At 42.0% G+C, this 15,969-nt stretch overlaps 1 protein-coding gene across 2 annotated transcripts in view; it reads right to left on the bottom strand.

The window, feature by feature from the left end:
• The window catches only part of LOC106583345 (serine/threonine-protein phosphatase 6 regulatory ankyrin repeat subunit C), a 48,816-nt gene extending 34,180 nt beyond the window's left edge, over positions 1–14,636 (bottom strand). For both annotated transcript variants that reach the window (XM_014167430.3, XM_014167431.3), the window contains exons 1-8: positions 14,411–14,636; positions 13,255–13,338; positions 11,304–11,382; positions 10,907–10,977; positions 10,496–10,696; positions 10,228–10,315; positions 7,727–7,869; positions 7,359–7,571 (exon numbers count right to left, since the gene is read on the bottom strand). In XM_014167430.3, coding sequence (XP_014022905.1) covers positions 7,359–7,571; positions 7,727–7,869; positions 10,228–10,315; positions 10,496–10,696; positions 10,907–10,977; positions 11,304–11,382; positions 13,255–13,338; positions 14,411–14,437 — 906 coding nt within the window. In that variant the 5' untranslated portion in view covers positions 14,438–14,636. The remainder of the gene's footprint in view (positions 1–7,358; positions 7,572–7,726; positions 7,870–10,227; positions 10,316–10,495; positions 10,697–10,906; positions 10,978–11,303; positions 11,383–13,254; positions 13,339–14,410) is intronic.
• Between the last annotated feature and the right edge of the window lie 1,333 nt (positions 14,637–15,969).

Here is a 15,969-nt window from a genome sequence, read left to right as displayed (position 1 = left end):
TACACAACTGAGCAAAAGGACAAGTACATGAGTGTCAAGTTTGAGAAACAGACGCCTCAAGTCCTCAACTGGCAGCTTCATGAAATAGTACCCGCAAAACACCAGTTTCAACATCAACAGTGAAGAGGTGACTCCGGGATGCTGGCCTTCTAGGCAGAGTTGCAAAGAAAAAGCCATATCTCAGACTGGCCAATAAAAAGAAAAGATTAAGATGGGCAAAAGACCACAGACACTGAACAGAGGAAGATTGGAAAAAAGTGTTATGGACAGGCAAATCTAAGTTGAGGTGTTCAGATCACAAAGAAGAACATTCGTGAGACGCAGAAAAAATGAAAAGCTGGAGGAGTGCTTGATGCCATCTGTAAAGCATAGTGGAGGCAATGTGATGGTCTGGGGGTGCTTTGGTGGCCGTAAAGTGGGAGATTTGTACACTGTAAAAGGGATCTTGAAGAAGGAAGGCTATCACTCCATTTTGGAGTCCAATTCCATACCCTGTGGACAGCGCTTAATTGGAGCCAATTTCCTCCTACAACAGGACAATGTCCCAAAGCACAGCTCCAAACTATGGAATAACTATTTAGGGAAAAAGCAGTCAGCTGGTATTCTGTCTATAATGGAGTGGCCAGCACAGTCACTGGATATCAACCCTATTGAGCTATTGTGGGAGCAACTTGACCGTATGTTACGTAATAAGTGCCCAAAGAGCCAATCCAACTTGTGGAAGGTGCTTCAGGAAGCATGGGGTTAAATCTCTTCAGATTAGCTCAACAAATTGATAAGACTGCCAAAGGTCTGCAAGGCTGTAATGGCTGCAAATTGAGGATTCTTTGACAAAAGCAAAGTTTGAAGGACAAAATTATTATTTCCCCCCCAAAAAATGTATCATCATTTATAACCTTTTCAACATCTTGACGATATTTCCTATTCATTTTGCGACTCATTTCATGTATGTTTTCATGGGAAACAAGGACATTTCTAAGTGACCCCAAACTTCTGAACGCTAGTGTATATACATACACAGTGCATTCGGAAAGTATTCAGACCCTTGACTTTCACATTTTGTTTCGTTACACCCTTATTCTACAATTCATTAAACGACAAAGCAGAAACAGGTTTAGACATTTTTGCAAATGTAAAAAAAAATACAACAGGAAATACTACATTTACATAAGTATTCAGACTTTTTACTCAGTACTTTGTTTAAGCACCTTCGGCTGCGATTACAGCCGAGTCTTCTTGGGTATGACGCTACAAGCTTGCCACACCTATATTTGGGGAGTTTCTCCCATTCATCTCTGCAGATCCCGTCAAGCTCTGTCAGGTTGGATAAGGAGCGTCGCAGCACAGCTATTTTCAGGTCTCTCCAGAGATGTTACATCGGGTTCAAGTCCGAGCCACTCAAGGACATTCAGAGACTTGTCCCAAAGCCACTCCTGCACTGCCTTGGCTGTGTGCTTAGGGTCGTTGTCCTGTTGGAAGGTGAACCTTAGCCCCAGTCTGAGGTCTTGAGTGCCCTGGAGCAGGTTTTCATCAAGGATCTTTCTGTATTGCACACTGTTCATTTTTTCCTCATTCCTGACGAGTCTCCCAGTCTCTGCCACTGAAAAACATCCCCATAGCATGATGCTGCCACCACCATGCTTCACCATAGGGATTAGAGGTCGACCGATTAATCGGAATGGCCGATTAATTAGGGCCGATTTCAAGTTAATCGGTATTTTTGTTCAGGGGGGATTCGTTTTGCAACCTTCCGGTTACTAGTCCAATGCTCTAACCACCTGCCTTACATTGCACTCCACGAGGAGCCTGCATGGCAGGCTGACTACCTGTTACGCGAGGGCAGCAAGAAGCCATGGTAAGTTGCTTGCTAACATTAAACTTATCTTATAAAAAACGATCAATCTTAACATAATCACTAGTTAAACTAATAATATCATCAACCATGTGTAGTTAACTAACGTGTCCTGTGTTGCATATAATCGATGCAGTGCCTGTTAATTTCTCATCGAATCACAGCCTACTTCGACAAACGGCTGATGATTTAACAAGCGCATTTGCGAAAAATGCACTGTCGTTGCACCAATGTACCTAAACATCAATGCCTTTCTTTAAAATCAATACGCAAGTATATATTTTTAAACCTGCATATTTAGTTAATATTGCCTGCTAACATGAAATTCTGTCACTGCTCTTGCGTTCATTGCCTGGCTCGTTGCGAACTAATTTGCCAGAATTTTATGTAATTATGATATACCATTGAAGGTTGTGCAATGTAACAGGAATATTTAGACTTAGGGATGCCACCCGTTAGATAAAATACGGACCGGTTCCGTATTTCACTGAAAGAAAAAAACGTTTTGTTTGAGATAATAGTTTCCGGATTCGACCATATTAATGACCTAAGGCTGGTATTTCTGTGTGTCTATTATATTATAATTAAGTCTATGATTTGATAGAGCAGTCTGACTGAGCGGTGCCAGCAGGCTCGTAAGCATTCATTCAAACAGCACTTTTGTGCGTTTTGCCAGCAGCTCTTCGCAATGCATTGCGCTGTTTATGACTTCAAGCATGTCAACTCCCAAGATTAGGCTGGTGTAACCGATGTGAAATGGCTAGCTAGTTAGCGGGTGCACGCTAATAGCATTTCAAACGTCACTCGCTCAGACTTGGTAGATTTGTTCCCCTTGCTCTACATGGGTAACGCTGCTTCGAGGGTGGCTGTTGTTGATGTGTTCCTGGTTCGAGCCCAGGTGGGAGCGAGGACAGGGACAGAAGCTATACTGTTACACTGGCAATACCTATAAGAACAGCCAATAGTCAAAGGTTTATGAAATACAAATTGTATAGAGAGAAATTGTCCTATAATAACTTCAACCTAAAACTTCTTACCTGGGAATATTGAAGACTCATGTAAAAAGGAACCACCAGCTTTCATATGTTCCCATGTTCTGAGCAAGGCACTTAAACATTAGCTTTCTTACATGGCACATATTGCACTTTTACTTTCTTCTCCAACACTTTGTTTTGCATTATTTAAACCAAATTGAACATGTTTCATTATTTATTTGAGGCTAAATTGATTTTATTGATGTATTATATTAAGTTAAAATAAGTGTTCATTCAGTATTGTTGTAATTGTCATTACTACAAAAAAATAAAAAATAACTAATAATAATTTAAAAAATAAAATATTTTTTTAAAATAAATAATCGTCCGATTAAGCAGTATCGGCTTTTTTTGGTCCTCCAATAAATCGGTATCGGCGTTGAAAAATCATAATCGGTCGACCTCTAATAGGGATGGTGCCAGGTTTCCTCCAGACATGACGCTTGGCATTCAGGCCAAAGAGTTCACTCTTGGTTTCATCAAACTAGAGAATTTTGTTTCTCATGATCTGAGTCTTCAGGTGCCTTTTGGCAAACACCCAAGATGGTTGTCCTTTTGGAAGGTTCTCTAATCTCCACAGAGGAACTCCGGAGCGCTGTCAGAGTGACCATCGGGTTCTTGGTCACCTCCCTGACAAAGGCTCTTCTCCCCGATTGCTCAGTTTGGCCGGGCAGCCAGCTCTTGGAAGAGTCTTGGTGGTTCCAAACGTCTTCCATTTGAGAATGATGGAGGTCACTGTGTTCATGGGGATCTTCAATGCTGCAGAAATGTTTTTGTACCTTTACCCAGATCTGTGCCTCGACACAATCCTGTCTCGGAGCTCTACGGACAATTCCTTCGACCTCACGGCTTGGTTTTTGCTCTGACATGCACTGTCAACAGTGGGACCTTACATAGACAAGTGTGTGCCATTCAAAATCATGTCCAATCAATTTAATTTACCACAGGTCAAATCCAATCAAGTTGTAGAAACATCAAGGATGATCAATGGAAACAGGATGCACCTGAGCTCAATTCGAGTCTCATAATAAAGGGTCTGAATACTTATGTATATAAGCTATCAGTTAATTTGTAATAAAATTACTAAAATTAACAAAAACCTTTTTTCGCATTGTCATTATTATAGTATTGTGTAGATTGATGAGATATTATTTTTTATATATATATTTTTTAAATCTATTTTAGAATAAGGCTGTAACGTAACAAAATGTGGAGAAGGGGAATGGGTCTGAATACTTTCCGAATGCACTGTATATACAGACCAGGCAAAAGTATGGACACACCTACTCATTCAAGGGTTTCTTTATTTTTCCCCTGGTCTACATTGTAGAATAACAATAAAGACATAAAAACTTTGAAATAACACATGAAATTAAGAGGTAACCAAAAACGTGCTACAAATCTAAATATATGTTATATTTAAGATTATTCAAAATAGCCTCCCTTTGCCTTGACAGCTTTGCACACCTTGGCATTCTCTCAGCCAGCTTCATGAGGTAGTCACCTGGAATGCATTTCAATTAACAGGTGTGCCTTGGTAAAAGGTCCATTTGTGGAATTTCTTTCCTTCTTAATGTGTTTGAGCCAATCAGTTGTGTTATGACAAGGTAGGGGTGGGTATACAGAAGATAGCCCTATTTGGTAAAATACCAAGTCCATATCATGGCAAGAACAATTCTAATAAGCAAAGAGAAATGACAGTCCATCATTACTTTAAAGACATGGTCAGTCAATCCGGAAAATTTCAAGAACTTTGAAAGTTTCTTCAAGAGCAGTCGCAAAAACCATCAAGCGCTATGATGAAACTGGCTCTCATGAGTACTGCCACAGGAAAGGAAGCCTCTGCTGCAGCGGATAAGTTCATTAGAGTTAACTTCACTTCAGATTGCAGCTCAAATAAATGCTTCACAGTTCAAGTAACAGACACATTTCTACAACAACTGTTCAGAGGAGACTGCGTAAATCAGGCCTTCGTGGTCAAATTGCTGCAAAGAAACCGCTACCAAAGAACTCCAATAAGAAGAAGAGACTTGTGTGGGCCAAGAAACACGAGCAATGGACATTAGACTGGTGGAACTCTGTCCTTTGGTGTGATGAGTTCAAATTTGAGATTTTTAGTTTCAACTGCCGTCTTTGTGAGACGCAGAGTAGGTGAACGGATGATCTCTGCATGTGTGGTTCCCACCGTGAAGCATGGAGGAGATGTGATGGTGCGTTGCTGGTGACACTGCCAGTGATTTATTTAGAATTCAAGGCACACTCAACCAGTATGGCTACCACAGCATTCTGCAGCTATAAGTCATCGACTCTGGTTTGCGCTTAGTGGGACTATCATTTGTTTTTTAACAGGACAATGACCCAACACACCTACAGGCTGTGTAAGGGCTATTTGACCAAGGAGAGTGATGGAGTGCTGCATCAGATGACCTGGCCTCCACAATTGAGATGGTTTGGGATGAGTTAGACTGCAGAGTGAAGGAAAAGCAGCCAATAAGCGCTCAACATATGTGGGAAATCCCTCAATACTGTTGGAAAAGCATTCCAGGTGAAGCTGGTTGAGAGAATGCCAAGAGTATGCAAAGCTGTCATCAAGGGAAAGGGTGGCTACTTTGAATAATCTAAAATATATTCTGATTTGCTTTACAGCTTTTTGGTTACTACATGATTCCATGTGTTATTTCATAGTATTGATGACCCACTATTATTCTACAACGTAGAAAATAGTTAAGAAAAAAATAAAATCCTTGAATGAGTAGGTATTCAAACGTGTGTGTGTGTGTATATATATAAAAAACACACAGTGCCTTGCGAAAGTATTCACACCCTTGCATTTTTCCTATTTTGCCTTCTTACAACCTATAATTACAATTTATACATTTTTTTGGGGGGGGGGTTGTATCATTTGATTTACACAATATGCCTACCACTTTGGAGATGCAAAATATTTTTTATTGTGAAACAAACAAGAAATAAGACAAAAACAACTTGAGTGTGCATAATTATTCACCCCACAAAGTCAATACTTTGTAGAGCCACCTTTTGCAGCAATTACAGCTGCAAGTCTCTTGGGGTATGTCTCTATAAGCTTTGCACATCTAGCCACTGGGATTTTTGCCCATACTTCAAGGCAAAACTGCTCCAGCTCCTTCAAGTAGGATGGGTTCCGCTGGTGTACAGCAATATTTAAGTCAGACCACAGATTCTCAATTGGATTGAGGTCCGGGCTTTGACTAGGTGATTCCAAGACATTTAAATGTTTCCCCTTAAATCACTCAAGTGTTGCTTTAGCAGTATGCTAAGGGACATTGTCCTGCTGGAAGGTGAACCTCCATCCCAGTTTCAAATCTCTGGAAGACTGAAACAGGTTTCCCTCAAGAATTTTCCTGTATTTAGCACCATCCATCATTCCTTCAATTCTGACCAGTTTCCCAGTCTCTGCAGGTGAAAAACATCCTCACAGCATGATGCTGCCACCACCATGCTTCACTGTGGGGATGCTGTTCTCGGGGTGATGAGAGGTGTTGAGTTTGCGCCAGACATAGCGTTTTCCTTGATGGCCAAAAAGCTACATTGTAGTCTCATCTAACCAGAGTACCTGCTTCCATATGTTTGGGGAGTCTCCCACATGCCTTTTGGCAAAACCATTTTTTTCTTTAAGCAATGGATTTTTTTCTGGCTACTCTTCCGTAAAGCCCAGCTCTGTGGAGTGTACGGCTTAAAGTGGTCCTATGGACAGATACTCCAATCTCCGCTGTGGAGATTTGCAGCTCCTTCAGGGTTCTCTTTGTTGCGCCTCTGATTAATACCCTCCTTGCCTGGTCCAATGAGTTTTGGTGTGCGGCCCTCTCTTGGCAGGTTTGTTGTGGTGCCATAGTCTTTCCATTTTTTAAATAATGGGTTTAAATGGTGCTCCGTGGGATGTTCAAAGTTTCTGATATTTTTTTATAACCCAACCCTGATCTGTACTTCTCCACAACTTTATCCCCGACCTGTTTGGAGAGCTCCTTGGTTTTCATGGTGCCGCTTGCTTGGTGGTGCCCCTTGCTTAGCGGTGTTGCAGAACAGAACAGGTGTATATATACTGCGATCATGTGACACTTTAAGTCCACCTGTGTGCAATCTAACTAATTATGTGACTTCTGAAGGTAATTGGTTGCACCAGATCTTATTTAGGGGCTTCTTAGCAAAGGGGGTGAATACATATCAAAGCACCACTTTTCCGTTTTACATTTTTAGGAATCTTTTGAAACAAGTTATTTTTTCCATTTCACTTCACCAATTTGGACTATTACATGAAATCCAAATAAAAATCTATTTAAATGACAGGTTGTAATGCAACAAAATAGAAAAAAAGCCAAGGGGGATGAATACTTTTGCAAGGCACTGTATATACACATTTGTGCACAATATAAGGAATAGGGTGCCATTTGCGGTGCAACCAATCCCTTTTTCCCCAGCCTACTCTAACTGACCTGCATGTTGACGTCAGCACCGTTGTTAACTAGCAGCTCGAGGCAAAGCGCCCCGTTGGTGGAGACAGCGGCCAGGTGCAGCGGCGTGCAGCCGCGCTGATTTGGCTGGTTGACGTTGGCGCCTCGGTTCACCAGCTCGTTGGCAACGGCCTCCTGGCCTGTGTAGCACGCCATGTGGAGCGCTGTGTTCCCAAAAGCGTTGGGCTCGTCAATCTGACGCAGAGATAAAGAGAAGGTAGAAATTAGCCGATGATATATGGCCTGGAGATACATTTAAAAAAAGCACATTTCAACAATAGGAAACCACCTGACACATGGAGTGACCATATGATGGTGACCTGATGGAGCCTCATCCCCTGACCCCTCACCTCTGACCCCAGCCGCAGCAGATACTTGACCACCTCGATTTGGCCGCTGGCAGCTGCGGCGTGGAGCGGGGTATAACCTCGCTTGTCCCTGCACATGGCGTCCGCACTCCGCGACACCAGTAGCTTCACGATCTCCAGATGCCCTGAGGGAAGAGGAGACAACCATACAATCATGGAACATATACAGACACACAGATAGGTTAACGAAAGCCAAGCCAATCTTCTGCTTGTGCGTGAGGATATGCGATTCGGAAAAGATTTTCTTATCTTTGTACAGTGTATTTGGAAAGTATTCAGACCCCTTGACTTTTTCCACATTTGGTTACAGCCTTCTAAAATGGATTAAATACATGTTTTCCCTCATCAATCTACCCACAATAGCCCATTATGACAAAAGCAGTTTTGGACATTTTTGCAAATGTATTAAAAATAAACCGAACTATCTTATTTACATAAGTATTCAGACCCTTTGCTATGAGACTCGAAATTGAGCTCAGGTGCATCCTGTTTCCATTGATCATCCTTGAGAAGTTTCTACAACTTGATTGGAGTCCACCTGTGGTAAATTCAATTGATTGGACATGATTTGGAAAGGCACACACACATGTTTATATAAGGTCCCACAGTTGACAGTGCATGTAAGAGCAAAAACCAAGCCATGAGGTCGAAGGAATTGTCTGTAGAGCGCCGAGACAGGATTGTGTCGAGGGACAGATCTGGGGAAGGGTACCAAAAAATGTCTGCAGCATTGAAGTTCCCCATGAACACAGTGGCCTCCATCATTGTTAAAATGGAATAAGCTTGGAACCACCAAGACTATTCCTAGAGCTGGCAGCCAAATGGCAACTAAAGGACTCCTAAACAACAACATTCTCTGGTCTGATGAAACCAAGATTCAACTCTTTGGCCTGAATGCCAAGACTAACATCAGGTAGAAATCTGGCACCATCCCTACAGTGAAGGATGGAGGTAGCAGCATCATGCTGTGGGGATGTTTTTCAGCGGCAGGGACTGGGAGACTAGTCAGGATCAAGGGGAAAAATGAACGGAGCAAAGTACAGAGAGATCCTTGATGAAAACCTGATCCAGGGTGCTCAGGACCTCAGACTGGGGCGAAGGTTCACCTTCCAACAGGACAACAACCGTAAGCACACAGCCAAGACAGAGCAGGAGCGGCTTCGGGACAAGTCTCTGAATGTCCTTGAGTGGCCCAGCCAGAGCCCGGACTTGAATCCGATCGAACATCTCTGGAGAGACCTGAAAATAGCTGTGCAGCGAGGCTCCCCATCCAACCTGACAGAGCTCGAGAGGATCTGCAGAAAGGAATGGGAGAAACTCCCCAAATACAGGTGTGCAAAGCTTGTAGCGTCATACCCAAGACTCGAGACTGTAATCGCTACCAAAGCTGCTTCAACCAAGTACTGAGTAAAAGGTCTGAATACTGATTTCATTTTTTTATTGAAAAATAATTTGCTAACATTTCTAAAAACATGTCTTCTCTTTGTCATTATGGGTTATTGTGTGTAGATTGATGAGGAAATGTGTTTTATTTAAATCATTTTAGAATAAGCTGTAACATAACAAAATGTGGAAAAAGTCAAGGGATCCGAATACTTTCCCAAATGCACAGTTTATAAAGATGCCTTGATGGGAAGTTGTCTAGAATGCAAGTTGATTTGTAGATCAGTGAGTCTGCTCAGTGCACAGTGCCTTTGCTCAGACCAATGAGAGAAGTGTCAGTAACCTCATTCAACCATTTAATGCGGCTGAACTACCTGACGCATGAAAAAAGTGAAGACCGGGCTCCAATTTTATAAACGCCGACAGACAATTTGTTTGTTCAATCTTTTTATGTCTGTAAAATTAATTATGCTAGAAATTGTGGTGGAAATGCCTTTATGCGCAAATATTAATATAATAACCATCATAATGAAGTAAACTTGGAGTCACTCAATATGTTCTGTGGTCCTCCCACTACGACTCAGGAAAGCATGCAGTTTATTAGGCTACAGATGAAATAAGTTATGATGAACTTCACAGGGTGGTGAATGTGCAAGGTGATGAGCTTGATGCTCCTTTCCAATATATATTGAGGGTCTTATTCTGGTGACATGATGATCGATGCTTGGCTGCCATTTGACAAATACAAATATTATCGCTCTTATCCATAAGAATATGCAAGCTGTGTGCTAGAGTCCATGTGCCAAGACCAGAGTGGGTACATTTGCTACAGTTCGTGACAAAATGCGATGGAAATCCATTTAACTTGTATTTTTCTCCATTCGGTACATGGGAATTTAACAGCAAAAGTTATTTTTATATGCACTGTCATCACGCACAGCCTTTAATCTGCAAAAAGTCTGTTGATGGAAACATCTCTGGAGAGAAAATGCCCATATTTTTCTATGCAGATTTCAGAATATTCGCATTCAAATCTGTCCCAAATTGGATGGAAACCAAGCTACTTTCAGGAAATGTGTTCGTTCTAAGGTCCCACCCACCGAGGTATGCGGCCCAGTGGATTGGCTGCCTCTCCTTCTTATCGCTGGCACTCAAGTTGGCCCCTTTGTTGAGGAGCAAATTCACCATCTGGAAACAGACAGGATGAACAGTTAATCACCTAGGCTACGTCTGAATTGGAACCTATTCCCTATATAGTTGACCCTATGCGGGCCCTGGTCAAAAGTAGTACACTATATAGGGGATTGGGTGCAATTTCAGTGTTACTCATAACCCTCCACCCTATGACCCCGCGCTGTGACCCCTGACCTCCACGTGGCCGCTGTGTGCTGCGTGGTGCAGGGCCGTCCTGCCGAAGCGGTCTGCTACGTTCAGGCTGCTCAGCTTGGGGATTAGGGCCTCAGCGCAGCGTGTGGCCCGGTTCGCTGCCGCCACGTGCAACGGTGTCTGCCAAAACTTATCTCGCAGATTGACCTCCGCATCCTGCTTCAGAAGCAGCCCCACAGCCTTCTGGGAAAGACGGAAGGAGAATAAATAAAAAGGATGAGGAGTGTGACTATCATTGACATTCATATAGCTACTCATTCAAGAAAGGAGGTGATGGGTTATAAGTATGCAAATTCATTTCAAAAGCTGAGCAATGCTATTAAGACTGATGAGGAATTCAAGTGAAATGACTTTAGAAGGTTTTACATATAGTACTTGACATCATGGTCTTACTTCGTTCCGTGAGGCAGCTGCCCGATGCAGGGGTGTCAGCCAGCCTTGGTCCTTAGCATTAATACTAGCACCTGAGAGAGATATGAGAGAGAGCGATGAGAGAGAGCGCAAACTCAGTCAACCAATCTGTAGCTTTCAGCTCCACTGCACATTCAGCTAATCACAATGGCCCTCAGATCTCAGATGGTCAGTGACATTTGCACACGTCTCTGGTTTCATTAGCAGTATATTCATTTAGGATAGGGCTTATCAACCTCTGACTATAGGGAAGGGTTTCAATGCTGGTTGATATTCTAACAGATAATGAGATTAACCTTTATTCCATAATATGATAGGGATAATTGAGTGAATAATACAAACCATTCTGAAAAGTGTGTCTCATGCGGGAGAACGTTACCTGAATTAATGAGGAGGTCCATAATGTGAACGTCACCCAAACACGCAGCAGCATGTAAGGGGGTACGGCGTTCTTGGTCCTGAGGAGAGCGAGCAGACAGAGAAACAGTCAGCAAGAACCCAGATTAAAGCCCACAGTTGGGTTTGATCACATCATTGTATTAAAAACAAACAGCAAGTTGAACGATACACCTCAAAGGCTGAGAATATAAAACGTAATGCCGCTGCTAATAGGTTTGAACTTGAAACCAACTACATAAAATAGCTTTTAATTACAGGATATTGAAAATACAGAAAGAAATAGCCATCCTGCAAAAAATTCAAGTAAAAAGGTATGTCATACATGTTGACCTGTAGCCCGTCTCCTCAGAATATTCAGTAGAAACTTTTTTTCACAGAAAATTATTAGCTGGGATTAGGTATGCTGTATCTAAAAATGTGGCAGGGAGTAAAACCAGATGTCATTTTTTTCATTCTATAAACCGAAAGGGCTTGAAATCCACCTATATGAGTAAAATTGCCCAGGCATCTATAGCCTGTTAATGGACCCTGTCCTCCGTATTGGAATGCGTGGGGGCAGTGTAAACCCACTAGTGAATGACTCATGACAGTGAAAGGAAGGAAGGGAGGCGTGTGGGGAATGAGGGCTCAGGCCCGGTCTCACCCTCGCAGCCCTAGTAAGGAAATTGCTGTTTTATTCTCCATAAGCATCATTCAATCACTGACTGACTGACTGACTGACTGGAGGAGGAAGCCGTTTGAGGATTTTGGGCCTCCGGGACGAGAGGCTGTTTAAGGACAAGTATCCCTGTGGGTTTTGGGCGTACAAGTCAAAAATGTTATCTTGCACAGCAAGAATTCATGTTTGGATGCATGTAGGCATCAAAACAATGTTAACCATGTGAAAGTGAAGCAAAGGAAGCTCAACTGCATATTACTTTTGCTGTGGTAGAACAGAATGTCTTCTTTGACTTGAAGCAGTGATTGAATAGCCCCAGGGCTAGTGGCTTCAACTGAGTATTGACAGTGATATAATTTTTGACCTCTGCCAAATATTGACTCCATTGTAAATGCAAAATATATTAATATACAATAGAAACTGATTTAGGTTGTTGTGACATTTAACAAATTGCAGCTAGTGATTTTTCATATTGGCAATGTGCCATATTTGAACCAATGCTGATTGAAAGCATGCACTCAGCAATTTGAGACCCCTTCCTCTCCACTGTAGAAGTTCCTTTCCACTTTCTACACACCCCTATTCACATTAGGTGCCCTCACCTTGCCCTGTTTCAGCACCTGTGAAACTAAATGTTAAGACTGGCTGTGTGTGTATTAAGTGTACCTAGAGAATGGTGTCAGGGCTCTAACCTGACAGCCAGCTTGTCAGATTACCAGAGGGGTGGAATGAATGAACGTGCGAGGAATCTAGACTGATCGGCCACACACTTGGATGGAAGAAGATGCTTTCAATCTCTCAATGCTAAGCTTTTCCTCCCATCGATCCCTTAACCGTAAGCTCATCTTTTCCTTGTCTTCAAATACATGGGGCATATGCACTTGTGTGCAATACAACCACACACACACACACAAAATACAGCTTACACTCAAGATGGTTCTTGAAGAGAACAACATGCACAGATACTGTTGGAAGCTGCGACCACGAATGTGAAGTGTGAAATACTGTGGGTATAACATTACTGCTCCACATAGTATTATTTATTTACTCTGTGGCGTTAACTATATCTGATTCACAGTTGACAGGAATGTCAAATCAAATCAAAGTTTAAGGTCACATGCACAGGAGGTCAAAGCCTGTAGAGGATTGGAGAGGTAATCCCTTGCTGTTTAACTGGCTGGCCATTAAGAAAGTGTCTAGTATGGGTACCATAGGAGATGTGGAGTAAATTGATTCACACAGGGTCATGTTAATGTGTAGCGAGCCATCTTACCAGTGCATTGACTTCTTCATTCTTGTGCAACAAAAACTTCACTTCCTCTGCATTTCGGCTAAATATTGCCTGGACCAGCAAAGTCTGGAAGAGAATATAGACACATAAAATATTTTCAGATTGTGCATGCATAACTGACATCCTGATCCTGTAAATAAAAATATATATAATGTACCTGCGTTATCTGGTCCAATTTTTTGCAAACTTCTTTGCATTGTGCTGCTGCATCATGCAAGTTAATATTATAAGAGGTCATTGTCACAGACAGGTGTGGGATCTGGGCATTACGCTATAAATTGTGTGATGCTTCCCTGATAAAACGGGGTGGATGAATGACATTAGCTAGCTGTCCACTTGACTGGGAATTGCTAAACAGACAGACACTACTTGTCATATTTGCTAACGTTAGCTGCGTGCATCCAACACAACGTACTTTGCTTGGAAATGAAAAACGCCTCATCACGCAGTAATTCAATCGTAACAGCTGATTGCATTTCTGTACAACATGCAACTATAAAAAGTTAGCGGAATACACAATTATGTCCAGTTAGTTCGAGACTTTACCAACACAGTAGTGACAGCCCAGTCCATTGCTAACTAATGCGGACTGCAGCGACGACGTATCGACCTAGATAGCTAGTTGGCTAAGAATGTGACCGTCATTACTCCTATATTGTTGGTTATTGACGTCTAAACAAGTTGTTCATACTGAAAATCATAAAATCCCAAATGCTTAGCCAGTTGACTACTATTCTGAATGTCGTCGTCCATACCGATACCAGCTAGCTAACTACGTTAGCTATGGTATGATAGCCTGGTTAGGCAAGCTGGTGTGTACATGATATTGCCACATTTAGTAGTTTGGCATGAGTAAGCAAACAAATCAGCGGAGATACACTTTTAGCAAACAAAACAGTCCCACGTTATACTTCATTTTATTGGAGCATGTAAAATGTGATTACACTACCGTTAAAATGGCCATAAACGAGCTTAGGCCAAGCACCGTACGTAGTTAGCGAGACCTAGCAAGCTAACGGTAGCTAGTTAGCTAGCTATCTATCTATCAAACCCGCCCTCATAAGGAAACAGTGATAAAGAAAACAACGGTTTCCAAAAGGAATACCTACCGTAGCTAGCTTTAATTCGCGTTACCTACCTGGTCTGTTATGTTCAGTATTCCCATCTCCTAGTCAGTCAGGCCGGAGATCCTTCATTAGGATCGGATGGAGATGTAGCTAATTGCGATATTTTTGTTTTATTGTGGTAATTGTTCAGGGAAGGGTTTGTTCTGCGTCCGTGTGTGCTAGCAGTTGTTTATTGCACTGATAGACACAAGTGGTGCGTACTTGAACGGCGGCCGTCGGTAAAGCTAGTATGTGCAGTAACTACAAGCAGCGACATACAGTGGTCACTTTGAATAGTGCACCACAATCTATCCATTAATGTGTAAATGTAATAGTTTTAGTAACGTCGTAACTATATCAGAGACAAAACATATGTCTGCAATGAATATTATACCCTCTAACGTTATCTGTCTTATTCAAGAAAACTAGCTGTACTATTTTTTTGTGTTAGGTAGATATTTCCGCTTCTTTTTTGGGGGGGGGGTTGAGAAAATTAATCTTCTGTAGCAAGATTTACAAAGTGATGAACATATGGCTGAGGGACAGCTATTAGGGAACTGTGGGGGGATCTTGGAGGGTTCGGGTTCACGTTTTTTGGCCTGGTGGGAGATCTGCCAACGTGCCATTGAGCAGGGCATTGACCCTGGATGCTTCTGTGTGTCTCTGAATAAGGAGTCTGTTGGATGACTGGTATGATGTAGTTGTTGAGCGGCTTCACTGCAAGTATACTGTATGTTTCGGATATTCATTAAAAAAAGTGTAATATATATATATATATATATATATATATATATATATATAAATAAAAGTGATGAACATAGAAATTGAATGATCATTCTATTTCTACGGGGTGAATGCGTTCATTGACAACAACAAAAACGAAATAATGAGTCAGATGGTTAGCTTCTTACACAATTTAAGTGGGAGTGTCCGGACCTAGGACATGTTTCAGTAGAATTTTCTCCAACTCGACAGAAGTGAAGATGGCAGTTTATAGCCGGTGACTATCAGTGGATCTGACCGGGCAAAGTAATAAGAAGGCATGAAGCTGGCAGACGAAACTGTCTAATAACCTGTTAGGGATAGGGGGCAGTATTTTCACGGCCGGATAAAAAACGTACCCGATTTAATCTGGTTATTACTCCTGCCCAGAAACTAGAATATGCATATAATTAGTAGATTTGGATAGAAAACACCCTAAAGTTTCTAAAACTGTTTGAATGGTGTCTGTGAGTATAACAGAACTCATATGGCAGGCCAAAACCTGAGAAGATTCTATATGGGAAGTGCCCTGTCTGACCATTTATTGTCCTTCTATAGCCTCTTTATCGAAAATACAGGATCTCTGCTGTAACGTGACATTTTCTAAGGCTTTCATTGGCTCTCAGAAGGCGCCAGAATGTTGAATGATAGCTCTGCAGTCTCTGGGCGAAAAACAGCAGGGGTTTTGGTGAGTGGTCCTTCTGAGAACAATGGCACTGGTGCGCGCGTGCATGTGACGACTCCATGTTTTACTTTCAGTATTTGAACGGATACAACGTCTCCCGGTTGGAATATTATCGCTATTTTACGAGAAAAATCGCATAAAAAT

This window comes from Salmo salar, chromosome 22 (genome assembly GCF_965601325.2).
Source record: "Salmo salar chromosome 22, fSalSal1, whole genome shotgun sequence".
Taxonomy (NCBI): domain Eukaryota; kingdom Metazoa; phylum Chordata; class Actinopteri; order Salmoniformes; family Salmonidae; genus Salmo; species Salmo salar.
Note: the sequence above shows the minus strand (reverse complement) of the source record. Positions and strands in the feature narration are given on the sequence as shown.